The 26,909-nt window shown below is 43.6% G+C and overlaps 1 protein-coding gene across 5 annotated transcripts; it reads left to right on the top strand.

Moving 5' to 3' along the window:
- Positions 1-1,658: 1,658 nt before the first annotated feature.
- On the top strand, positions 1,659-25,101 carry LRRC8A (leucine rich repeat containing 8 VRAC subunit A). Of its 5 annotated transcripts, XM_069772153.1 has the most exons (5): positions 1,817-1,933; positions 3,517-3,642; positions 7,904-7,970; positions 13,871-16,034; positions 19,425-25,101. In XM_069772153.1, exons 4-5 carry the CDS (start codon positions 13,878-13,880, stop codon positions 19,698-19,700), a joined length of 2,433 nt encoding a protein of 810 aa, XP_069628254.1. In that variant the 5' UTR covers positions 1,817-1,933; positions 3,517-3,642; positions 7,904-7,970; positions 13,871-13,877; the 3' UTR covers positions 19,701-25,101. The 5 variants fall into 5 exon arrangements, with proteins under 5 accessions (XP_069628251.1, XP_069628250.1, XP_069628254.1 ...); XM_069772150.1 differs by lacking the exons at positions 1,817-1,933; positions 7,904-7,970 and adding an exon at positions 1,659-1,779; XM_069772149.1 differs by lacking the exon at positions 7,904-7,970 and having other exon boundaries at positions 1,786-1,872.
- Positions 25,102-26,909: the final 1,808 nt, after the last annotated feature.

Consider the following 26,909-nt stretch of genomic DNA (forward strand, 5'->3'; position numbering starts at 1 on the left):
TTCAGGTCATTTTAATTTAACAAGTGCATCTAGATATGAACAATTCTTCTTAATTTTTTTTTTTTTTTTTTAAATCTAGCTATTGCACTGGACTGGTGAGTGTCTAAAACACTGTCCCCTGGCAGGTGGAATCATAGCTCCTCTGGTACAGGTCCTGTGCCCATGGCTAGAGGAGGATGCTAAGACCTCTAATGTTCCTAGAAAGCCACAGATATGCTTATGTTACTATAACAGTGATCACTGGTGTATACAAGTTAAAATTGGCTGCATTTAACCACTCAGAACTGCCTCTTGTACACTAATGAAATTATAATGAATGCCTTTGAACCATCCTTCATGAATTTTTAAAAAATGATGCTTCCCAGTGTCCTCCAATGAGTCAGCCAAATGAAAATAACCATTAGTGCATCAGCCTGCTTTTTTCAAGTACCACAAAATTACTGTTGGATATATCTTTGTAACACACCAGTGTTACTATTCCTGCTGTGAGGAAACACATACTGTATTTTTCAGTGGCTTTAGTTGGGTGAGCTATTGTTAGAGAAATGGAACAGGGTTTTCAAAATATTCCACTTCAGAAATATCACATAGGTTGGTCCTTAAGGAAAGAAGTAGTAAAAGCTGCAATTTAAATTATTTTCATTCTCTTATTGTTAACTAGCCTTAATGTTGATACTAGTTGTATCCACTTGTTTTTATTTGAGGCATCTAGCGAGATGTTCACCAGATTTCCTCCACCAATCTGGACCACGTGCCCCTGGTCCCTAAACACAGATGATGTCTGCGGCCTTGGTTATTGCTCAGTGATTTGAAGGACAGGAACCGGGTGTGCATGAGAGTTTGGCACTGGCGTGGGTGTGTGAGAGGAGGACCGGGTGGTCAGGCCTGGGCTGTCTACCATCCCTCCTCCCTGCACAGGGCACAGCCACAAATGAAGCTGATTTTAACCGTTTAGGAGCTAAGGAAAGGGTTTAATGTCACCTGAGAGGAGGTAGGGCCCCGACAAGGAAAGACACAACCTCCTTTTTGTTTGTGAGCCTGGAGGTGATGCACACCAGGTCCAGACAGATGAGCGGCTGCTCCTCTCAGGGCTCTGCATGGCTTGAACCATGCTGGGGCAGCTAAAACTGAAACAACATGATGTCAGGGCACGGCAGCTATAATTTTTCACCCTTCTGTGTTTTCATGGCAGCGACACCAGCCTGAATCAGGGCCTGAAGCTGTCCTTGCAGGCCTGGCTTGCCTCCCTTCTTCCTGAGGGACAGAGGCTGCCATCCCTCTGCGCCACAGGCTGTGGGACAGTGTTGCTACATGGCATCAAATTAAATTAAATCGTGACAGAAGGCTTGATCATGATTGGGTCATAAACCTTAATAAAGAGTTGTTTTTTTTTTTTTTTTACAAAAAGAATCAATTCTGGACTCCAAAGTCACTCGCAGCAGGTGAAGGCACTCAGCTCCCCACCTTGCCCTCCGCCTGCTCAGGGCTGAGGCTGGAATTGGGGCGGCCCCTTTAAGACTCTCCCCATTTTGTGCGCTGCCCTGCACCAAGATGGCGCTCCCGCCCTCACTTTCCCTGCCCCGCCTCTCCCTCTCCTCCTTATCCACCCCCCGCCACCATAAATGCCGCCCACCCACCCCGGTCGATCGTGCCCCGCACAAAGATGGCGGCATGCCCTTCTTATCATGCCCGCTCTCAAGATGGCGGCGCCCTCTGCTCCTCGCTAGCCGCGGCGGTGGCGGCGGGACGGGCTGATGGCCGCCATGCCGGGCGGGTGAGGTCAGTTCCGGGGTGGGGCCGTCGCGGTGCGGTAAGGGGCGAACAAAAGAGGCCGGAGCCGGCGTGAGGGAGGGCGGGGGCCGAGGCGGCCAGGTGGGTGCCGGCGGCGGGGTGCTGCGGCTCGGCTCACGCCGCGCTCCCCTCAGCGGCCTGGGTGAGGACGCGTGGGGTTGCGGGGACGTGTCCCGTGTTCCCCTCCCCGGGTGGGGCGGCCGTGAGGGGAACGGAGCCGGGCCCCGCGGTAGGCAGGGCTGGGGCCGGGGTCCGATGGCGGGGGGGGGTCTGAGGGGGCGCAGCCCTGAGGGGAGAGCAGCGGCCAGGTGGGGCCTGAGCGACGAGCTGCTCCCCTCGCACCGCCCGGGCGGGCGGGGAGGATTTGCTGACTAATTCGGCAGTAATTCGTTTCCTCCGTGTCCCCGCCGTCCCTGCCCTGTCAGGCGGTGGGGCAGCCCGCGGCTGGGGGGGGCCGGGGGCAGGTGGGCCGTCGCCCCCCCTCCCCATGCCCGTGGGGTGAGGCAGGGCCGTCCCGTGTGTGTGCTGGGTGTCCCCTCCGGTGAACGTTGTTTCTCCGCAGTGGGGGGAGAAGTCCTGCATTTGTTACCTGGCAGCGGTGCTGGGGACAGAAGCTGGTTGGGTTTTTTATTTATGTCTTATAAAGGATGTCTTTTCTGTTTCTGGAAATCCTGAGGTGGTGTGGCAGGCTTGTGGGCAGATGGGGCCGATGCACAGTCTGCGTTTGTGGGATTGCGGAGCCAGTACTGGGGTGTTATGGCTTTGGGCTGGTGCTGAGGCCATCGCCTGAGAGGAGGTTGGGGGAGAAGGTCAGAGAGTCCTCTCCTTTAAACATTTCCTTTGCAGCAGTTTGACACAGCTAAAATAGAATAGCTTTGATTACGAGGGTGTTGCTTCAAAATCTGTCAGCCTTAATGGTAACTTTGGAATCGAGAGGAACGTATTCTTGAACATCTTAACCAGTATAGGGTTGTGTTTTTTTCCCCCAGTGATGTCTCTTCCTTTTCATTTTTCCCTATTGTTGACAAAATGCTTTCTGATGTTCTGCAGTCCTCTCCTACATAGCTAGGAGGCTGGATGCTTGAGAGATCTCTCAAAGCTTAGGTCTGCTCCCTTGTCTGTTTTCCCATGCCCCATGCTGACATGCAGGAAGCAAGAAAAAAAAGCTGTTCTAATTCTTGGTGGTGGTGGTAAACTGCTGCCACTTTAAAGACATACATGTCGGTAGATATGTGTTAAGAGGAAAGGGGACAGTTGCTTGAATCCAGAGTGGTTAGAAACATGATCTACATTTTCAGATATTCCTGGTGGTAACAGTTTAAAAAATATTCAGGTTTTTCAGACTAGAAAGTAGGTAGTAAAGTCATTAATCTTTTTTCCCATCTAAAAAAATTTGTTCTTCCACGATGTTAATCTGTCTCTACTGGTTTAGCCTTAGTTATAATATTAATATTCAGCATCTCCTTTGGCTGGGTCTGCAATGCCTGCTTTTTGGTAACTTCTGTTGGAATAGCAGATGTTGGAGATTCCTTCCTCCTAAGAGTTTTACTTACCTCTTAGAACTCTTACCACCTTTCTAGGTATCAGGGTGTCTCTTTCTGGTTCCCAGTGACCCTCCGAGTTGTTCCTTGCTTCTTAAATATCCTTTACCAAGTTTTTACATGGCATAGTCCCTCTGTGAACTTGATCCCCTCTTCTTTGCTGATAATCTCTGTTTCCTTTCAGGGAAGCTGTTCCCATGGCGTGTGGGGAATGCAACGCTTCAGCACCCGCTCAGGATCCAGCACGCAGGAACATCATCCACTTCCAGCACAGAGAACTGAAGTGCAGATAGCAGAACCCAGCTGCAGGGTAAGGGCTACAGGCCAGCTCTTGAGTGGTAAAGTAAAGCCAAAAAAATGACCAGGATACTACTTAAACGTAGTTGCAAAGCGCAGGGCAGTGATCAGATGACTGATAAGGAGCAAGGAGGAAAGGTGGTTGACAGAGGGTGGTATGGGGAGAGTGGTGGTATGCTAATTAAATTCTGTGAGGGCTTAGTCAGCTTGAAGATGAAAAGAGTAAAGGAACTGAACATTGTCCAAAGTAGAATATAACTGTTAATATATCACCTGTACATCTAACTCCTGGCCACATAAACCCTGACTTCTCAATGCACTAAACAGTAAATACTTGAGGTCTGTCCAGTAAATGGTTTGGTGACTGCTGCCTAAAAGGAATGCAGCTGAGAAGTAGCAAGAACTGTTCAGTTTGGTAGATGCTCTTCTATTTCCTGGGGGGTAGTGTTTGTATTGCTGTATAGGCATCTCCTAGGCAATTGTTCACAGTGAACTCTAAGGAGTGCACTGGCTAGTCACCCATGTGGGTGTCAATTAGGCAATGACAGAAACTAGTTGCAAGAAACTCTCTGCTTCCTTGGTTCTTCACTAGGATAGTGATGAAAGGTATTGCAGAATGTTGTGCTTATCTTCAAGATGAGAAATGCTGTCCAGGTTGGCTGTGTTCTGAGCAGTGAGATGTGTAGTATGTTGCTTCCAGAATACAAGTATCCCTAAGACTTGTCTGATGTTCTAATTAGTGTTCTGGTAGTTTACTGATTTGTTTTTCATACTGATCCTCTCATGGTATTTGGAAACCCTAACTTTATTCATGTAGGTCAAAGACGTAGCTATTTCCTTAACGTTTGACAGAAGCCATGTGTTAAAAGCTAATGTTTCCATGTTTGAAATGTGGAGTGCCTGAAGCCTTCCAGTGATGACTTACTGAATGCTTAGAGTTGATTACATTCTAGTAAATGCTGCAGGCATTCAGAAAGATGGTCTGTGGTTTGGTGTTCTCTAATACTATTTTTTTTTTTAAATAAGCAGTGGAATTCAGATGTATAAGTTATTGTGTTATTGCTGTGGGATTGGAGCAGGCTTATTAGAGGCCTTCATGTAATTCTTCCATATTCTAAAGAAGGATTTGTTCAATAGAGTACTTAAAAAGGAAGTGAAACTCACTTCTGGTGTTAAATTGAGCCGAACTGGTATCTGGGAAAACAGAGGTGCAATGTCAGGTGAGTGGTGGTGGAGCACAGAAGAAGGGTTTAGGAGTTTTGTGTGGGGCTTCTTAATGTGGTGAGGTGGTGGGGTGCACAACTATTGTTTTGGTAAAGATTAAAAGTTAACTTGTTCTGCTACAGTGTGCTGAGCCTCCTTTGTGCATTTTTTTCCAGTGTTTTTAAAAAATAGCCTTGGTTTAGGATATGCACACTAATACTGAACAGGTGCTTAAAAGTTTACATGCTTTGAAGAGCGTACCTTGAATGCTTCCAAGCAGCTTTTTCCCTAAACTGTTGATATGGTGCATGTATTTTGTATTGCAACTTGAAATCCAGTTCATAAAGCTGGATGATACATGCCCTTCCTGCTGCTACGAAAGTGCATTTGAAACTAAAAGCTATTCAGTCATGACCTCCCTGCTGAAGTAATAGTGCTTCCTTCTTGTGTACTAAGCATTGTTAACATTTACTATAAAATTACCTTGGCAATTCACAAAGCTCTTCTTGTGACAAATTTGCAAGCTGCTTCTCTAGCTACAGCCTACCTTTGTGCACAGTAAAAGTGTGTTCTGGACTAGTTAACAGGTTCTCCTTTAGAGTCTTGGTTTTATCAGATCTTGGTGATGAAAGGTTACATGGCCTGTCCCTTATTAATAGACTAATGCAGCCAGAAAATATTCTGAGCTGGAGGTCATAGTCACTGTTCTGGAGCTCATGGTCCTGAAGGCAAGGCTTGTAGGGTATGGTGAATATGTGAATAGATGAATATGTACTCATTCCTCTTCTTTCCTCAGACCGAAGCTACATATTATTGTGCTGATAGCTGATGTCTTATTTATCTTGCTTTGCTCTCATCTCCATCTTTCATCTTAACTGGCTTATCTCTTTGAGCTTGAAAACAGCTGTGGCAACACCCATGGATTTGTGTGTGTTGTGACAGTCTGTCAACAATCAATTAAGAGTATCCATGCTTAAAAGTGTTTTTTTACTCGCTTTGAATCTAGTGTCTTGATTTCTTAATATGCTGTTAGATATGTCAAAGCTCTGCTCTGTCCACCGTTTCTGTCTTTAGCTGAAAACAGTTGATTACCTTTTCTTGTATGACTCTTCTCAATGCTGGAACTAAATGCTGAAGAGCCTTCTCCTGGAGCTGATGAGGTGCTTGAAGCTGTTCTGATTGTTACAAGTTAATGCTGTTGCTGTCTGTTTTTCTTTAGTTACTAACAGAATTAGTTCAATCACTTGCATTAGTCAGTACAAGGGAGTGTTTCATAGTGTCCTGTTGGAATAAGGCAGTAGTACTTCTGCAAGACAGGCTCCAATGCCCTGTCCTTGAAGCATCTTTTTTTATGGCAAAGAGAAAATTAATTTTTGGATAGGAAGCCTGTGACCATATACATTCATAATTTATAAGCTGACAGACATTTTTCTCTGGTTTGCATCACTGTTGCAAGACATCCGATAGCACTTAAATTTACATAGCTGTATGACACTGACATACGGTCCCTGCTCCAAGTGTCAGCGATGCTGATAACTTCAGACTGTGTTCAATTCTGTGCAGCTGGGGCAAAATGCTGTCAGAAGTCAGAAAATGTGGCAGGCTTGGCATGGATTGTTCTGATAGTGCAGATATTCTTCCCTGTACTTGTTACGACAGGCTTGCTTTTGTGACGGTAAACAGGAGCTGTTGCGCTAGACTCTTAAGGAAAAAAAAAGTCAGTCTTGCGTCTGACAGGAAGAGTCAACTAAGGGGTAGCTGTAAAGATGATAAAGTGCTATCCATAGTGTAGGTAGGTTATTCCTTTTCATGAGCTTCAGTAAAGATGTTGTGACCCAATTGGTTCACTTCATCCTGCTGCATCTTATGGCTTGGGTGGGGCTGAATGTTGCATACAGCTGCTGGATGGTTGTGTGAAAACCAGCTTACCTTGCTCTCCGTGTTGAGTTCACTGGCTGTTCCACTAAGTGAAGAGTGTAAGTTCTGGTAGCTGCTGTTCCACTACTCTATCCGCTAGTCTAAATGATAAATGACCCTTTAAACTTCAAGTGTTCACTTCCCTATCTCAGGAGACATTTTGTCCCACATGAGGGATTTATTTTTTTTAATGCAGAAAGGGCCTGATGTAGGGATAATGGTTGGTCAGGGCTTTGGCATCTGGCTTCACTACTGGTTATTTCTAAAGAGCAAAGGACAAAAATCACTTGAGTTGTTCCATCTCATGTCTTGGACTTTTCCAGGTGGTCACGTGGCTGTCCTTGTGCTTAGAAGGTTTTCTGAGGGGTGCCTGAAAGCAGCTCTGTTTCAGCCTCCTTTGTTTTTTCAATTTTAATTCTGGGCCTAATAAACATGGGGGAGGAGACGTATAAATTCCCAGTCCCATTTCTGACCAGCAAAGCTCTTGCATTTCCTGGTTTTTGAACAAAGAGCTCTGTGTCATGCCCTTCTTTAGGATTTCAGGTGGCAGCATGCTGGGGAGGGAAGCTCTGCTCTGTTGAAAACTTACTGTAACATGTTGTAGCTTGTCAATAATCAGGGCTATAGTCTCAACAGCATCAAGATTTTTCTTTCCCTTGTCTACCTCTAATGCTGTTGGCACATGAGCAACTCCCTCTTTCTCTGGGCTTTTGAGAGGTAAGATTCTGTCAGCAGTGCTTGACTTCTGCTTTGCAGTCTGCAATCTTAGAAGGCAATCCACTGAGAACTAAGAATATGTATGGTGAAAATGAAAAAGTTGCAAGACCCAACATACAATGCATCCATGTCTACTTATCTAAAAGTCTGTTATGAGGCTGCCTCACTTGGAAGCTGTATACCACTAAAGGTGAGGAGGACTTCCCTGATTTCAGGGAGGCCCTGGAAGTAAGGGGTGGAAACTTAAATTCTTGTACATGTCATGAGATCTTGCATGTAGTCCTGTTTTGCCAGTAGTTCCATTAGTAACAGAATGGCCAACAGAAAGGAGGAGGAAAGAGGAGGCTGGATAAAGTATTCAGCAAATGATGAGTCAAGCTGACAAACTAGCTAGTGAAACAGAACAGTGATGTTGTTTCTGTTCACTTTGTCCCTAGCTGGATATGCTGGCCAGCAGTTGCAGGCAGGAATTTCAAGCACTGCTCACACAGGTGTCTGTCAACAGTAAGTCAATCTTCACTTGTTTAGGTTGGATGGTTTTGGATGGAGGAATTGTCCAAATTGGAGGATGTTTGCTCCTGCAGCGGCTGTGCTGTTAATACCTTGAACTTGTTAAATATCACAGGGGTCCTGGGGTTTGTGGAAAGCATTTGTGCTCTCAGCCTTGTCAGCCTTTATCTAGCAAGGTGCATGCTGCTTTATGATGTCTCTGTCAGCCAGATATGTTTAATCTTGTTTCTGACTGCTGGGTTTACTATTTAGGTGTGGTGTGCTCAGAATGTCCCTGTTCTTCTAACATGAGTGATTATCTTTTTTCTCCAGGTGTGTCTAGTAAAACATAGGATTAGTACTTGGTGATGCTTATGGTTGGCTGAAGTCTGGGTAGGTTTGGCAGGCTGGTTATATAAGTCTGAAAATGATGTTTCTTCTGTTGTATGAGCCTGTTTGGCATTAATGGTGAGGCTGTGCTGCACCTAGTACATAGGTGCCCAGCAGGCTGATGCAGGGATGGTTGTCTGCCAAAAGGAGTCCATGGTGGGATGCAAACTTGGATCCAGGTGAACCTGCAGGCACTGAATAGGTATGTAGTATCTAAACATGAAATGTGCAAAGATTTCAGGAGCATATTTATTTAGGCTGAATTGATCCTGCTGTGTGGTAATGAGGCCTTAGCATACAGATCTTTCCCTGTACGATCTCAGACATTGCTGCTATTAACTGTCCTGGGGCTGTTCTATATTAGATACGAATTGTAGTGCTCAAAGTAGTGCTGCTTTGGTGTAGTTGAAACCCTCAACGGTAGTGTCATTTCTTGGGCGGGGGGTGAGAGTCTGCTCTGGGACTGTGTGGTAGCTAGGAAAGCACTGTGGAATGCAAAAGCTGAAACACCTCTGAGACAGACACTTATAAGATTTTTTTTTTCTTCCCCCCTCAGTGTGCAATATCTGAAGCGTGACTATTTGATTATACCCTTGGAAAACTTACTTCCTTATGCTTCTGATAAGTTGACAGGAGCTTAGGCAAGGATGTTCTGACCTATCAGCTTATGCAAGTTTAGAGGAATAACTTGCCTTAAAACTTGAATAAAGCACTTTCAAAATTTCAGTATCGATGCCTTCCATGTGGTAGAGTTAACTATACTGTAAGCAAATTACCTGTTTCCAAGCTCCAACTGGAAACTTCTGCAAGTTGAGGTATATATGAAGGAGCTTGGATCCTTCTTCACAAGACTGCTCTGGCAAAGTACTTCCTTTCCAGTTATGACTGTTCCTGTATATAAACTCCTTCACTCAGTTCATGTGTTCTGTGCTCAGCCTTCAGTGAGGCTACATGACAGAACTGACTTAGCAAATGAAGCTTCTTCACAGTAAACACTTTCGTGCTGACAAAGCACACTGGAGTTCAACTTCTGAAAAGAGCAGAAGCTTGAAATCTCTGCAGTTTGTCTGCTGGTCCTGTGGAACTTGGTCTGGCCTTGGTCACAAGGGAGATAACTTTATTTTTGGCCAGCTGTCTTCATGCAAGGATTGTTCCTAGTCTTATGCCAGAATAATATCCTCCCTGTAAATCATTCTGTTCTGCTGTCGGTGTACTTGTTGGGAGAGCCTGTGTTTCAGCTGCCTGCTTGGTTTCTATATAGTGGTTGGAATCACAGTCCCTATGGGAAGGATCCTATCGCAGCAGGGGAGTGTCAAGTGACAGAGATGGCCCCTGAGAATCTGACTTCTCAGAGTTAGTCTGCTGTTGTCATCAATCCCAGCAGTGAAACTGCTTGCCCTAATCCAGAAGGGAGAGTGTTGCAACAAGAATCACGTTCTAAAATGATTACAAAATAGAGTCCACAAAATAAAGATGATGTTTGCATCTTGATGCAGAACTGTCTTTCAGGAACTAGAAATGGATTACATGCATCCCTCCTCACCCAGATTTCCCATGCAACTTCCCCACCTACTTTCTCAAGTTTTTGGTGGGCAATTTTCCCTTTTCCTGCAGATGCTGGGAGTAACATTAGATAAGACATGGCAAATTCCAGCTTCTGTAAAGGAGGTGCCTAGTTTTATTCTTCTTCTGGGACTTGAAAAGGGTTTCTCTTGCTGCCAGGAGGAGTGGGGACTTGCTACGAATGTCCTTCTCTTCCTCCAGTGACCCTGTCATTGTTACTGGAAGGCAGGAGATTTCCTGCTCCACCCTCCACCCTACCAGGGTTTAATTGCTGACACTGAGCTGTAATAGACTGTCATGGGACACTCACATGTTTTTTTTGTCTTGTAGGTGCACAATGTAAAGGGAGATTTCCTACCCCATGTAGCTGGTAAATAGAATTGGGGAGCCTGCTGTGCTAATTTCTTGTTGGTTTTCTTCCTAGCTATCTTGAGATACAAATCAAAATGAGCACAAGGTTAATTTCTTGTGAGAAGAAATTGGGCATTTCCTGGATTAGGCTAAACTAGCAACCCAGCACTAAAACTCAAGTCTGAAAATGCCTTAGCCATGAAACCCCAATTCCTGAAAAGATATCTTCCCTATTTCATAAGCCTACTAGGGGTAACTACAAAGGGCCTGACAATTCCTGCAGGTTTCCCTACCAAGAGTGATGAAGCACTGGAGGGAAGAAGAACGATCCTTGGGGAGAAGTGGTATCTAGACAAGAGAAGGAAAGAGATAAATATATATTTCTTTTCCTTGGTGTGGGGTAGGAGGAGTAAGGAGTTGTTTAAATAGGGAGCAGTTCTTCTATGAACAATATCAGTGTTTTCACTGCATGTTCCTGAAAAGAAAAGAGGAATAGGATCTTACACAGCATTTATGAAGAGCAATGAATGGTACGGCAACATTTGCACTACCTCTTAGATGTAGTTTAGAAGGAGTCACTACAAAAGCTCTCCATCATGTCTGGCAAGAATGTTTAAGAAAGATGTGTACTTGCTGGGAGACTGCCATTAGACTCTTATGGAGCCTTAGGGTGGTGTGTAGTGAGACCTCTGGCTCTCAAAGCCCCCCTGAGTTATGAGTCTGGTAGAACTGAAGCTGTGCTCACCTGCAAGCGTAGTTGGATTTCAGAAGCTAAGCCATGTCAAAGTTAATTGCTCCAGCAGACAACTGCAGCAGCTTTTAATATTCACCTTTTATAAAGCTTTCCAGGCTTTCTCTTACTTGGACTGTAGAAGTGCAGGACTCTGCTCCCTCAGTCTGATTATGGTGGGAGGGTGGCAGAGGGTGACAGAGAGGGCAAGTGTGTTCTTGTCTTGTTTGTTTTTCCCTGTGGTTCGGCAGTATGTCAGTGGTCCTGTCCTGGCTCTCAAACCTTTTGGTAGCTGAACTTCCTGGTTTCTCTATGAATTGTCTTGCTTTCCTAGCCTGGTGTAGTAGGGGTCCTAACAAAAAAAACAACCAAGAAAAAAAAAAATCAGGTATATACCCTGTTTTGGTGCTCCTGAAGTGGGAGGGAATGGGTAGGTAAAGGGCCTGGGATAGTATAAGGCTTCTGTCAGTAGTGATTAAAGGCATCTGTCAGAGCTATAAATTCTCCTGCAGAAACTACAGATATGACATGGGTTTTGACTTTGAATTTTCTCATCTAGGTGGACAAACTGAGGAGACATATGTAACCAGGTATTGTGATTCAGGGAGCTGTTTAACTGCTGGCTTCATTTGAGGTGTTCTGGAGTGCAGGGGTGTCAAGAAAATGTCTGTACCTTGTTTTATCCTGGAATTGGGATTTCTGTAGTATGCACAGACAGCTCTTCTCAAATGTATTTTTCAAATGGACTCTCTTCTCCCAGAGGTGGATGTATTCAGAAAAGGAAGCTTAGGCATGGCTGAAATGCCTTGCCTAGGGCCTTGGAACAAGCTAGCAACAGGAGTGGGAGGGGGACTCTGAACACCTTGTTACTCCTCTTATTCTAGCTGCTCAGATGCTGTTCAGAAGATGTTCCGTTTTGCCTGTTCTTACCTCTCCTGTGAATGTGTAATCCTCTTGTTCTAATCTGCTCAATGCAGTCCTTTCTGCAGAGGCATGCTAGCCACTTCATTAGTGCTCTGCAGCCTGACAGGACAGTAGTTTCTTCTGACAGTGACAGTGCTGTATATGGCCATTTTAATTCCTTGTTTCTGCATCCTGTGCCAGAATTGCATGAGTTTACTGGCTGACAAATGAATAGATTTGCTGTTCTGCCTTGTTTTACTGAACTTCTAGAACACGTATTGCCATTTTGTCTCTCAAAATTCCCCACTAAAAAAAATAAATAGAAATAATAAAAAAATTTGCATGTAGAGTTACCCCAGTCTGTCTCTTGTGATGGACTGATGTAGTATTGGAACTGGATGGGCGGAAGGGCAAACACTTCTTCAGGGATGGCTGTTATCTTTCGATCTACCACCTGTGGTTTCTTGCAGCCTTCCCAAGTAGCACTAAGTCAAAGCTGGCATTTTACCATTTATTGTTGTAAGCGGCAAACCAGGGAACGGAGTTCTGTATTTAGTCTCTCTAGGGAATGTGGTGCTTTTTGAGTTTGTATTAGGAAGGGCTTCCTTTGCGGTTTTGTGCTGGAAGTTAATTTTAAATACAAACTTGAATTCTACTAAAGCAGGTGGTGTGGGCATTCCACTTGTCAAAGAAAGCTTTTGCCCAGCCAGTGGCATACAGAAACCTGCTATCGACGTTGCGGTCACCCAGGACTTGTTGAGACTGTCTGTACAAATGATATCTTATGGGTTGGAGAAATATGATTGAATTTTTGCTCTTCCTCTTTTATAATTGAATTCATGCGAGTTTCAAAATGATTGAAAAATTAGTGCTTGTCCTACTCCTGAATTTTGCTAGGAAGTGTGATGTGGTATTACTGCTTTTTCACTGTCACTAGAACAAGTTACAATGACTTCGTGTTCTTTGCTTGTATGCCTGTCAGGTAGGGGAGTTCTTTGAGCTCACAGTTATCTGTGGATCAGTCAGGCTTCCGGGCTTTCTATGGCTTGTTGAAGAATGTGCCTTAAGCTTCATCTGGAAGTCTGAAGGACAGAACAAGGACTGCCATAAGGCCTCTGCTTCCCAGAACCTTTTGATTTCCTTTGACACTTAAATCCCAGCTGAGATGAACTCTAGGTGGGAGTGGTTGGTCAGGGAAGTGAATTCTTTTTAAATATGTCTCCCCCTTCCTCTGCTTCTGAAGTAAATAAGGCAAAGAGCAGCTGTTACGTGATTTCAGGACTGAATCTATCAGACAGCAAGTAACTAATCTTTCCTTGGAGAATTAATGCAAAGGGGGGAAGCCAAAACTACTTACATGGAAGGAAAAGTCATTATATCAGGCAACTTTGTTCTCTTTTTTCCAGCTTGCTTTATCAATGTGATATTGAGTTGTATCAATGAAGTGGTTCTAGGAAATACAGCTGTATTGTATGTAAATCCTCTTCCTTGCCCCTGCAGTTTGAGAACCACACAAATGCAGAATTATTTTTCTTGCTCTGTAAAAACAGTAAGAAACTCATGACAACTATGCTCTGCGTGTGGATTTTGTCACTTCTAACAGTGCTGGCAAACTCCATCCCTGAAATAAACAGTAAACTTCCAAATACTGGTCTGGCTGTGGGTAGTTTAAGTCTGTCCTGCAGACTTTCTTCAAGTGTTAATGTCTTGCCCCACAGGCTGCTCATGGTAAGTAGAGTTCTGATGTTCTGTGACAATTAATCTGTTGGGGAAGACAGCAACAAACTAATTTCACAGCCTCAGCTGTAGTAAATTACTCACAGGAAGCCTCATTCATCTGTCTCCAAGTGACTTGAAATTGGGTCTCAGCTAATTCCAGTCTTGCTGTGCCAGTGCTTAACATCAGTTCCTGATGCCCTCTTGAAAAGCAGAACAAAACAGTTTAAGCTAGTAATGCCTGCTTCTGGTTTCCTTTCAGGTGAATCATGATTCCAGTCACTGAATTGCGCTACTTTGCTGACACTCAGCCAGCATACCGCATCCTGAAGCCATGGTGGGACGTCTTCACGGACTACATTTCCATAGTGATGCTGATGATTGCGGTGTTCGGAGGGACGCTTCAGGTCACCCAGGACAAAATGATTTGTTTGCCCTGTAAATGGGTTACTAAAGACTCTTGCAATGACTCAGTCAGAGGTTGGACGGCTGCAACCCCAGAGCGTACCTACTATAACTCCAGTCTTGTTCCCTCTACTGATACAGGGCCTACGGGGATCCGATATGATTTGGACCGGCACCAGTATAACTATGTGGATGCGGTGTGTTATGAGAACCGTCTTCACTGGTTTGCCAAGTATTTCCCTTATCTGGTGCTGCTACATACTCTCATCTTCCTGGCTTGTAGCAACTTCTGGTTCAAATTCCCAAGGACCAGCTCTAAGCTGGAGCATTTTGTATCTATTTTGCTTAAGTGTTTTGACTCTCCATGGACAACGAGGGCATTATCTGAGACAGTGGTGGAAGAGAGTGATACCAAGCCAGCATTTGGGAAAATGAATGGCTCCATGGACAAGAAGTCCTCCACAGTCAGTGAGGATGTGGAAGCCACTGTTCCCATGCTGCAGAGAACAAAGTCTCGAATCGAGCAAGGGATTGTGGACCGGTCTGAGACTGGTGTCTTGGACAAAAAAGAAGGTGAACAGGCCAAAGCACTCTTTGAGAAAGTGAAGAAGTTCCGCACGCATGTGGAAGAGGGAGATATAGTTTATCGCCTGTACATGAGACAGACCATCATCAAAGTGATCAAGTTCATTCTGATCATCTGCTATACCGTTTACTATGTCAACAATATAACGTTTGACGTTGACTGTAAAGTGGACATTGAGAGCTTGACTGGCTACAGGATGTACCGCTGTGCTCATCCTTTGGCCACTCTCTTCAAAATCTTGGCATCTTTCTACATCAGTTTGGTGATATTCTATGGCTTGATCTGCATGTACACGCTCTGGTGGATGTTGAGGCGATCACTCAAGAAATATTCCTTTGAGTCCATCCGGGAGGAGAGCAGTTACAGTGACATTCCTGATGTGAAAAATGACTTTGCTTTTATGCTCCATCTGATTGATCAGTACGACCCCCTCTATTCCAAGCGGTTTGCTGTCTTTCTGTCGGAGGTGAGTGAGAACAAACTGCGGCAGCTGAACCTCAACAATGAGTGGACTTTGGAGAAGCTGCGCCAGAGGATCACCAAGAACTCCCAGGATAAGCTAGAATTGCATCTTTTCATGTTGAGTGGCATTCCCGACACGGTCTTTGACCTCATTGAACTGGAGGTCTTGAAGCTGGAGCTTATCCCTGATGTCACTATTCCCCCAAGCATTGCTCAGCTCACTAGCCTTAAGGAACTGTGGCTCTACCACACAGCTGCCAAAATTGAGGCTCCAGCACTTGCCTTCTTGAGGGAGAATTTGAAATCTCTCCATATCAAGTTCACAGACATCAAGGAGATTCCTCTTTGGATTTATAGCCTGAAGACACTAGAGGAGCTTCATCTGACAGGGAATTTGAGTGCTGAAAACAACCGGTACATTGTGATAGATGGATTGAGGGAGCTGAAGAGGCTGAAGGTGTTGAGGTTGAAGAGTAACCTCACCAAGCTGCCACAGGTGGTGACAGATGTTGGTGTGCATCTTCAGAAGCTTTCCATCAACAATGAGGGCACCAAGCTCATTGTTCTCAACAGCCTTAAGAAAATGGTCAACTTGACAGAGCTTGAGCTGATCCGTTGTGACTTGGAACGCATTCCTCACTCTATCTTTAGTCTCCACAATCTGCAGGAGATAGACCTAAAGGACAATAACCTAAAGACCATTGAGGAAATCATCAGCTTCCAGCACTTACATCGTCTCACTTGCCTTAAATTGTGGTACAACCACATTGCCTACATCCCCATGCAAATAGGCAACCTAACCAATTTAGAACGCCTTTACCTGAATCGTAACAAGATAGAAAAGATCCCTACCCAGCTCTTCTATTGCCGAAAACTTCGGTACTTGGATCTCAGCCACAACAACTTGACTTCCATACCGCCAGACGTTGGACTTCTTCAAAACCTGCAGAATCTAGCTGTGACAGCCAACAGGGTAAGTGAGCAAGGAGGGGAGCATTCCTGTGTGAGTAGAACTAACTCTGGCGCTTCTGTTATCTGTGTGATTAAACATGCTACAATGGTGTGTGAAATACTTCTGGCACTGCTGTTCTATTTAAATTCTCAAGCTTTTCTTTCTCTCTGAGGGGTTTATCTAAGGCAAAACATTGCAAATAGCTCCAGGGGTAAGCGTTTCTTTGAACAGCCCTTGTTCTGTAGCATTTCCTTTCTTAACAGTGAAGCTGCTTCTAAGTGCCAATTGGAGGCTGTTTAAAAATCCTGCCTGTCAGTTGTTTCTCTGCAGTTGGAAGCTTGTAGTCTCTAGACTGACATCAGTTTTGGGCTTAAAACGGAGATCTGAAAAACTGTAGTCTTGATCTAGAACTATGCACTTAAGCCTATGTACTTCAGAAATGTACATACACTATAGCAGCAGCCGTCTAGGACATGTACATGTGTAGATTGCAACGTTGCTTATAGTACTTTGCATTTCCAGGGAATACTCCACAGTTTGGTCTTGTAAGCATGCACTTTGTGAGAAGTTGGACAGACTTATGACAAATGGTTCTTAATCTCTCACTTTTAAAAATGCGTTGTCTTGTTCCACAAAGGTGACTTTGGAGAGAGCAAAGCAATCTTCTGCAGTGTCCTTACTAAGGGCAGAGTGAACTAAACCAGGTTTATCAATTGGCAGTCAGTTAGATGTGAAAGCGTGAACTGTGGCAATTCCTTGACTTTCAGAGGGGAGGAAATACAATGGCACCTTGTTATGCCTCAGCATGATGGCTGTGGGTTTTCTTGTGTAATCCCAGATGGTTTAAGCCTAAACCTTAACTGTTTAAATCTGTCCAGGCACAGGGCGAGTTAGAGGGGATGACCAAGTGTGCTATGATGCCCAATTAACACAAGTTGTTTCTTGGCTTGTTTTGGAGGGCATTTATTTGCCTAAAGCAAACTGAACCCATTTTTTTCCTGAATCTTTGTTCCTGTGTTTGGGATTAAGGAGACTTCATGTACATGTGTCACAAAGATCAGCCTGTGACTGCACAGACTGATGTGCTGAGCTGAGTGGCTTGTTGAAGCTTTCATTCATTTTGTCTGCAAATTCCTGGGGGGCTCTTTTTCTCTTGGAGTTTATTATCACCTGAAGTTGCAAAAGACTCTAACATAACTACAAATTGCAGACAGATCTAATTAGTGGCTTCTGGATTCTTCTGGGAACATGCAGTAGAATTGTCCTGGAGCAGTCCTAGTTTTCACTGTCATATACCAAGATCCTTACTGCTATTGGCCAGTTATATTCATAACTGAACACTGTCAAACTGCTTGTGAGAGGCAGGCAGAGCAGTTCTAGTATGGTTTGGCTTTTCACAGGGGAAATGCTCTCAAATCAAGTATTTAATTGCTAATGCAGTTCAGTATTACACAGGATTCTTAAAACTCCAGCCAGCATTTTGAAGTTAGTGTCTGAAAGTTGAAGTCTGCGTTGTGCCACTGACGAGTAACGGCAGACAAGCAGCAGCCATTCAGCTATCCCAGTATAATAGCTGCTCACTTAGTTTTCCCAGCACTAACAGACTGGGTGGCTGTGCATCTGTTTGTATGGGTGGCTTAAGCTCTGGTAAACTTCATGGTATGCACACATCGCTTCCTATTACGATAAAAGCCACAATATTTTCTCAGGGCAAGTGGGGCTGATATGAGCAGTTTCTGAGGATGGCATTAACCAAACATGAGGGAGTCTTAAAGATTCTTAAGCTACTGTTCAGAACTAGGATAATTCTGTACAATTTGCCTTCTGGCAACCTTCCTAGTGCAGCTTCCTGAGGGTTAATCTGCAGTGTATCCTCTGCAGTCTTGGGGTGGAGCATCTCTTGGATGAAAAGGAGTTAGAGGCAGCTCCATTTTCTGCAGCACTGTGTGGCACCACCCATTTCTCTGAAAAAAACATTAATGCAACAGGAAGGATGGAGCAGCCTTCACTCCAGTGTATTCTGAAGCAAAAGGTGGTGAGGACCCAATGAAACAGCTAAGCTGTTTGTATCCTCTGCAGGTGCCTGGGCAAGGCTGCAATTGCCCTGGGGCTCTGATAGCCTGGTTACATGTGGTAAATGGTGACAGCAAGAAGCACAAGGACTGGTAGGCTGGCATTTCCCATGGCCAGGAATTATCTCAAATGTCCTCTCGTAGCTCAGCAGTCTGAGCAAATAGAGACTTCTGGAGTTGGCTGGTACCAGTATACCATTCTGGGAAGCAGGCTGTATTATAGCACTTTGCTTCCTTTCTAAACCAATACTTGTCCCTTAAATAACACTATTATGATCACAGACTCTTGAAAATTTGATTGCATGTTGCTGTTTGCAAAACACTCAACAGTACTGGTAGCAATGACTGAACTGAACTGTCCTTAATTGGTCTGGTCTCATCTTGGCTTTTCCTTGGACTCCACCTCATTCAGAACTGATTACAGTCTAATTTAGCCATGAATGATATCCTGCATAACTTAAGCTTTAAAAAGGTCACGGTTGCATTTAAAGGCAAATGATAGCCTCCAAGATGAGACTTTGAATTAAGGGGAGAATACGGAATTGCTACGTTTAGTTCATAGCCTAGTGTGTGTTAAACCTTAGCCATATTGTTTTCCTATAAATTCTTTGGGAGGACTGGACTATTAAAAGGCTTTAATAGAAATAAGCCTTATTAAATTAGTGACTCATGGATATATGAAGGTGGTGGTGGGAAAGCTAACAGCTGGTGGCTTCATTTTTTTTTTGTTGCATTTTGGCACTGTCAAAAAAAACCCAGTGCTTTTGAGCCTAGAAAGTCTTTGCAACACTTCAAAGCCCTACAGAGATGATGGAAGAGTAGTCCCAGTTCTCAGGACTCAGATCATACCCACATTGCCTCTGCTCTTACTACAGCAAAACTAGGAGTCCTGACTAAATCCAGTCTTTATGGTGTTGAGTTACACCAATTGTACAATGGTTACTTAAAGTAAAGGAGCTATGATCCAATGATGGTATAAAGGGGTTGGGATGGGAAGAAGCTAATATTAATGGGAGCATGTCACAATATAGGCCAGCTGCGAGCAGGCTTCTGGTCCTCTTATCCTGTCCTTGGTGATGTCTTCTGCTTTAGCCACCATCATTGGTGGTTTTGTAACTAATGCAATAGCGTCTGAAAGAGGAATCCATACAATCATGGTGTAGTGACTTTTACTTTGGGAACAGTCCTTATGGTGGAAAGCAGGAGCTCATTCAAGGGAGAAGCGGATGATTGAAAACAAGTGCTCTGTAAACCTTGAAGCATTCTGTGGGCTTGTTGGTATCTTATGAGCGTGTGTCTGTGTTTGCTGGTGACTTTGCCTATAATTTCCTTTTTTCAGATTGAGAGTCTCCCACCAGAGCTGTTCCAGTGCAGGAAGCTGAGAACCTTGAACCTGGGAAACAATGTGCTGCAGTCACTCCCATCCCGGGTTGGAGAGCTGACAAATCTGTCGCAGATAGAGCTACGAGGGAACCGCTTGGAGTGCCTGCCTGTGGAGCTGGGAGAATGTCCTCTGCTGAAACGCAGTGGGCTTGTGGTAGAGGAGGACCTGTTCAACACACTGCCCTTGGAAGTCAAAGAGCGGCTGTGGAGGGCAGACAAAGAGCAAGCTTGAACCCCTGAAAAAAGGGAAAAGCCTCTGACCAACTAGAAGGAAACAAAAGGCCATTCCAGTCCCATTTTCCCTAGATCCTCCCCTTTCTCTCCTCCTATCACTACCAGACTAGCCAAGGAGTCCCTGAACAAACATGGCTCTGAATGAGGCAGCTTCTTGCCTCAGATGCAGGATGGGGGAAGCTTGGGATCAGGATGAGGATCAAGACAGATTAGTTGGCCTCTGAGCAAGGGCCAGTGGGAGTGAGATGTGTTGCTGTTCTGGACAGGAAGTGGGGTGAGGTGGATGGTGCTGGTGAGAAGAAATGACCTTTGAATGGAGGAGCAAAATGAAACGTGGGTATTGCTGCATTGCTCCAAATGGGGCTTATATGTATCAGGGACTGAGAGTATCCAGTGTCCTACAAGCAAAGATCAAGAGACTAGGAAACCTCTTGAACCTCCATCTCTGTGACACCTGGTACTGTTCCCCTCTGACTCAGATTCAGTCAGTGAGGCCCCACAGTGGGGTGGGATAGGATACAGACAGCTGATTTTACCTAGATGCTGGCATTAGGATTTGGGGGATAAACTTATCTCAGACATCAGCTTCAATGCAGGATGGTTTTTTTTTACCAATTGTCTTTCCCCTTTGCACTCTACACCTTCTCTTCTGACCCTGGAGAAGGAACCAAACCTCCCAAACTCTATTGGCTCATTTAAGATTGCACTATTTTAAGTGTTTCAAGTCACTTGTGCTGATGAGTAGATCACATAGCATCCTTCTCCAGCTGATGTGCTGGAGGCACTAACTGACATAATTCCAGAGCTTTAGCCTGTTCTGAAATGGATGGTTATAGTGCAAGTGGGAGAAGGATCTGGATAAAAAGCAGTTGGACTGTCTAATTTACTCTCCCAGAAGCATTGGGTTGCTTCAGGATCTGGCTTTTAAAGTTTTTAAGCTACTTTTAAATTCCTGGTATTTTGTCACATATCAAATATGAACATAAAACTGGCCAGTGTGTTGGGGTGTCTCCTGGGGTTGGTGGTGTTAGTAAAGAGGAGCAATCGGGTCTCCTCGGCACCTCTTGCACACCCCATTAAGTTGTTAGATGTTTTGCCAGTGTTTTTCATGGACGCAGTCTACAGAGCTGCTTGATTGTTCTTTTCTGTTGTTGTCCTCACTTTAACAGCTGTCAGTTCCTGTAACACCTCTTGACCTAAATAAGAGGCTAATGCTGATCGAACTTGGTGCTGGAAAGAAACCTGTCCTCCTATTTCTTCCCCTTCTCATTCCCTTAGCATTAAGGAGCAGTATGAGAATCCTCTGTGGACTGAGCTCCTCTAGATCCCTGGGACAGAGCAGTCTTTATTGAAACAAGTCTGACTTGTTTGGTATTGTTTGACAAAAAAACCAACCTTCTGTACTGGCAGAGGTAGATAACTTGTAATAGCTACTGATAATCATGTCCTTAAGGTGGGGTGGTTAAGGTGAGCCTACAATACACCCTAAGTCTGCTCTTTTCCATCAGAAGGAAGAGGAGGCTCAAGGACCTGCAGGTCCTGGTTGTAATACTCTGCATCAGACCAGCAGGGTGGCTCCAAAGTGGAGTGCTGCAAGCTGAGGTGTGAGAAGCTTGGAGGCCTCCATGTGTACAAAACGGGGAAGCTGCAGCCATCTCCAAAGTGGTTCCTGGCAAGCTGCCAGTGAGTGCCCTGGCTTAGCAAATCACGGTGATCCCTTGGATGTTGGGGCAATAAGGCACGCTGTGGCTTTCTTCATCAGATGTAAGATATGAAATATATACACTAAACGTGCTGAAACCATGAACAATGTTAACTGGGCTCTGGATTTGTTGATGTTCAGATGCTTAAATAAAGCTACGTTAAAATCCAGGAGATCTGTTTATAAAACTGCTTTTAAGAAAGATGTAAATTCTGCCTCCCTTAGTCCATTCATTATGAAAAGTTTAAACAGTCCAGGGAATAATATAATTAAATCTCTTTATCTGGAAGGCAAGGTACTGCAAAAGTTCTTGTTTCTAACAGGGTTAGTGTCTTGAAATTATGTTGAGTTGGGGTAACTGCTGAAAGGATGGGGAAGTATTGAGGCTTCTTGGATTGTACTCATTCTATTTGCACAAGCATTTTGGATCAACAGAGAGGACAGAAATTGCTAGGTGGGCTTAATGCTTCTTAAGCAGGAATGGCTTCAGGCTTATCTGCAGTAATACTGTTTTCCAGTCAGTTTCTTGTGATGGGTATGGGGGCTGTTTGGATTGTGTGGTGGGTGTGGGCTTTTTTTTTTTTTTCTTACTCTGTGCCAAAAGATAGTGCTGGAGGGTAATGGCTACCGAATAGAGGCTTGAACTCTGTTTTGTATTCAAGGCCACTGGGTAACTGGTTACAACACATGTATTTTAGACTAGGCAGGACTGAAAGGGCAAAGCACCTCACAGGATTTTCACCTAGCTTAGAGGAGCAGAGAAATTTCTTCTGTATGTCTAGATCATTGTAGAGTGCTTTGACTCTTGATTCTAGTTGTGGTCTTAGTTATACAAACTAAACTTTATACGGCTACATTAGAAGTTTCTATAAGCAGCTCCTGAAAGTATGCTGCAGCGCTTCTAGAAGCTTGCAAGCCTTCTGAACTGCCATGTATTTCAGTGCTGAGTCCATAGGACAAGTGGACAATAGGCTATTCTGTTAGAAGTGAGAGACTGTCTCTAACTTCTGATCAAATAACAGAGCTATACTCCTGATGCTTGCTGACTAGAGACTGCCCTATGCCTGAGATCTGCAAAGCAATTATAAGACAGGCCAGTATTGATCATGCATGAAAACACTAGCTTTTTGCTGCTCTTGGTGTTCCAAGCTCAGTTTTTTTTCTGGTTGTGGCTGCTAGGGCTTGAGATAGCTTCCTGTGTGGCAAAACTGGGATAAGCAGTCTGATAACTTCTTGTACCAGAAACACAGGTGGCAGAAAAATACATTGCCACTCTGGAAGACAGCAATATGCATTATTTACTCCTGATACATGCTTCTTGGTCTTCCTTCAAATAGATACTGATTCCAGAGTATCAGTCTCATATGATGAGGTGGAAGAAGCTTTAAAACTTCAAGGATAGGATCTAAACCATGAGGTCCTGAATGTGTTTACTGCTCAGGACTCCTGCAAAACTCAACCCACAGCAGAGTGAGTCATCCACTTCCCATACTTGTCTGGATTGCTCAGTCTTTGAGGGATGAGTTTACATCAACAGTCTTTCCTCATTTGCAAGTATTCAATCAGTGTATATTACGTTTTTTCCTTTAAGTTTACGTCAACAGTCTTTCCTCATTTGCAAGTATTCAATCAGTGTATATTACTTTTTTCCTTTAAGTTTCCATCAAACTGAAGTTTAGGGGTTTTATTTCTGACACTGATCTGTGTGTCAGGAAAAAAGAGTTCAGATTAAGCAGACAATCAACAGTCTAGTCAGTGTCTTGTTCTCATGACAGGCTCTTCAAAGCACTCTAGTCGTAGCAAACCAGATTATTTATTAGCTGTTAAACCATACAACAACTTGAATTAAAACCAACTGTTTCCTTAATAGCACTTCTGAGCTGAATGAATTCTTGGAGCCCCTGTAGATCACAAGTATGCTCATCCAATGTTAGGACTGAAGGTCAGTAAAATGGAATTCTACCTTTCCTGCTAAATACCACCAAAAGTAGTAAGTTGCAACCAATTATTTTGAACCAGCTGAAAGGCAAGGAATACCAAACCTAATAAATGTGTTAAATCTTGCTGTATCTCTGAAACTATGCACTGGAATGTTAGCTGAAGTTGTTCTTTGTTTAAGATTGTTTTCTGATTTTATTATTTGGTTCCCAGTTAATTCAGCAGCTGGAATTAATTTACTTCGCCAGTCTGAATGGTTAAATAGCTGTTACAGGTATCTTTCATGATGTGGTGTTTTTTGGTATTAATTGTCACTTCCTGATAATATCCTACCTCATTTTTTTTATTTTTTCTTATTACCATTTATACACTCCATTTAGCTCACTTCATTTTAATTGAAGTTCATGGTGATCATTACCATAAATAGTATTAAGTGGCTTTCTGTTGCTGAACCACACTGAAGTTTTTTTTTTCTTCTTCCCCTCTCCTCTGTAACAAATGATTCTAAGAATTTTGAGAACAGTGACACATCCTTTATGGAGGATGAGGTGTGTGGAAAAAAGTTTCAAACATTATTGATTCAACAGCTGTGACATTGTTTCCTTTCCTTACCTTTTTTCTGCTTTGGAAAGGAACTTGCATGGTTTGAGTTCTTTGGATTTTTTTTTTAGTCCTCCTTCAGGGGAGGAGTAACTTTTTTTTTTTTCTCATTAATAGCTGTGCCTTGTCTAGAGATACATTGATATAACTTTTCCACAGAGGCACTTGCTCCTTCAAGTGTGTTTGTAATAGTCTCTGCCTGAAGCCAGCTGTTCCCTCTGATTCTTTTTCTTTCAACCATGGAGAGATTTCTTAACTTTTGGCGTGACTTCTCACTGACAAACAATATTGTCATACCATAAACAGTAGAGTCATCTACTCTGAAATGTTACCTAAGGTAAGGCTGTGTGAATGCTAGCTAGTAAAACTGTTGCTTAAACTTCACTTTTTTTTTCTTGTTGCATTTTAAAAAGAAGTTTTTTTTCCCCACTGTTTGGCCACACAGTGGATCCTGTAGTTTTACTGAGCACGTCCCAAAACAGTGAGTTTTCTGTCCTACCTGCATTCTAACAGTGCATGAAGCAGAACTGGAACTGGGCAAGAGTACTGTTTCACTCAGACCTTTCTCCCTTCATCCCTCCAGCTACAGTGTTAGTTTAGCATTCAACTGCTTCAGCAGTAGGAAAACCTCCAGAAATCTGATCTCCGAAATCCCTTTTCAAAAATAGCTGTACTTGAATTACTGGACCCCAATAGCAAAGGTGAACTTTGTCTGAATTCACAAAAATCACAAAGTTCAAAGAAAGGCTTAATTCAGGATTTCTGGAATTACCCTTTCCTTCCTCCCTCTGTCTCCTTTAAAGGAATTTTATTGAACAATGGGGGAAATTTTTCTAGAGGAGACTTAATGAGAAGGGGGCTAATGAGCCTGAGTCATCTTTTACAGCTGACAAGTGTGTCCATTTAAGACACTACTCATGGCTTAAACATTGTTCACTCCCATTTTGTAAATGCACGAGCAGGGTTGTGGTTTGGCATCTGAGACCTGCAACTTGATGTAACATTTCAGAATCATGACATTCACTTTGTATGTGGGATTGTTTGGGCAGCTGATCAGCAGCACCTCCACCTTGAGCACTGAAGGCTGCTATTGTTTTCTCTGAAAGACTTGTAAGACTGGACACTTTAACAGAATAAAAGTTTTAATTTTTAATTTGCATTTTCCTTTTATGTCTGCTTTCTTTTAAGCTTTCTGTATGCAAAGGCACTTAGCCTTTCATGTTCTCACTTTTCAGAAGACAGATGTTAATAATTCCAGCTATTGTGTAGGACTCTTGGTTTTTTTCTACTCATCACAGGAGTCCTTGTGGATTATGACATTCCTTTATGAATAAGCAAAAAGTAGATGTGCAGCAAAAGAGGTCCTGCTCAGTGACAAGCCTGGACTGCCTTACGTCTTTCACCATCACTTTATAACAAATGGCTGAAATGGTTTATGTTGCCAAATATAAGATTGTTGGGACTATTGTCTACATAGACCTACAGAAACTCAGCTGGGTTTTCAAAATGCATATTGTGCTCTCCTTTCCTAGGAAAGTGATAGGGACTGAATGAAGTCGATGGAGAAAACTGCCTGTTGCCATAAAAATAGTGTCTTCAGCCAACTGCTGGTAACAAATTAGTTAAGTGTGGTTCCTAGCTGTCTGCCTACCCTGTGCACTACTCTTTCAACTGAAAATGCTGGCAGATAGCATCTTTCCTAACTGAGCATGTACATGATGTGTTGCAGAGAATCAGCCTGTAACTTTCAAAGACAGTTTGAGTTTGTGCAGCGCACTTATTTTATCAAAAGGTATTTCTCTTGTGCTTTGCCTTCCCTTGCTTCCTTTGTCCAAGACTACGTGACTGCAGTGACATTGGTCCCACTTCAGTGACAGAAAATGTGAGCAGGCTTGAAACAGGTGAAAGGTGGTAGTCTTAGATGCTGCTTATTGGCATTGATGAGTTTTAATGAAATGCTTAGCAGGACTGAACCAAGAAAGGAGAGGACAAAATGTCCCTGTCATCTGAAGCTCACTTGGACTGCAGCTCCTATTGGCAAGGATTTACCAGCTCTTTGAACAGCTGAGCAAAAAGAAAGAATGAATGGTACCATCAAAGAAAATTGGTGCTTGCTGGATTCCTGCTGGACTTCACTACAGTGATGGGGAAAAAGCCCAAGGGTAAAGAACTGGTCTGTCTTTGTTGGAAAAAGACTTTTAATTCTGGTAATTCCAAATTGTCTACGTAGCTCACTGAAAAGTGTAAAGATGCAATAGAGGCAGCTGGAACTATATTGGTTTTATTCTGGTAAAATTCTCTAGTCTGGCTGCACCATAAGCTTTTTACCCTGCTGATTTTTGAAGAAAGGAGCCATCTTGTTTTTACCTGTTCATGGCAATTCTCTTGATGGAAAATTACTGCATTTCTGAGGCTTCTGTTAGCTTGAAAGAAAGGACTGCCAATACAGGGAAGACAAAAGTATTCAAGTATCTATGCCGTTTTAAATACTAATAGACTATTTAATACCATTTAAATACTCATTATGGTTATTGTTGTTCTTGTGCTCCTTGTTTCTCATTAAATATGCTGTCACTTGTTGCTGATCGTATCAAAGACTGCAAGAGAGGTGATAAGAGATCTAGCTGAAACTTTTGCTTACCTAATAACTGTGGCAGCTCCAACAGCAGCAATTTTGGCGAGAGTGCTGAGCTGCTTAAACCGGCTCTGGAGAACTGGCAAGCTGGCTTGGCTCCAAATGGTTTCAATAGGAACTCTTATTGAGGAGGAAATTAGGGTAATCGTGCCAGTCAAAAAGGCATTTGAAACACTTGTGCTTTGTCTGCTGCAGGGTTGTCCATGTTCCAGATGTCACTCTTGTACCTTTCATGCAGACATGGGCTGGGCTTTGGCAGCCTCCAATGGAGTTTGCCAGAAGTGCAGTTTTCTTGTGGAGCTGGCAGGAGAAAAAGTTGTTTAATAGTCTGC

The sequence above is a fragment of the Haliaeetus albicilla genome, chromosome 26, assembly GCF_947461875.1.
Source record: "Haliaeetus albicilla chromosome 26, bHalAlb1.1, whole genome shotgun sequence".
Classification (NCBI taxonomy): domain Eukaryota; kingdom Metazoa; phylum Chordata; class Aves; order Accipitriformes; family Accipitridae; genus Haliaeetus; species Haliaeetus albicilla.

Coding starts and splice junctions, on each gene's coding strand:
- LRRC8A (XM_069772150.1), top strand. CDS start 13,878: ATGATTCCAGTCACTGAATTGCGCTACTTTGCTGACACTCAGCCAGCA. Junction 16,035..19,424: donor TAGCTGTGACAGCCAACAGG/GTAAGTGAGCAA, acceptor TCCTTTTTTCAG/ATTGAGAGTCTCCCACCAGA.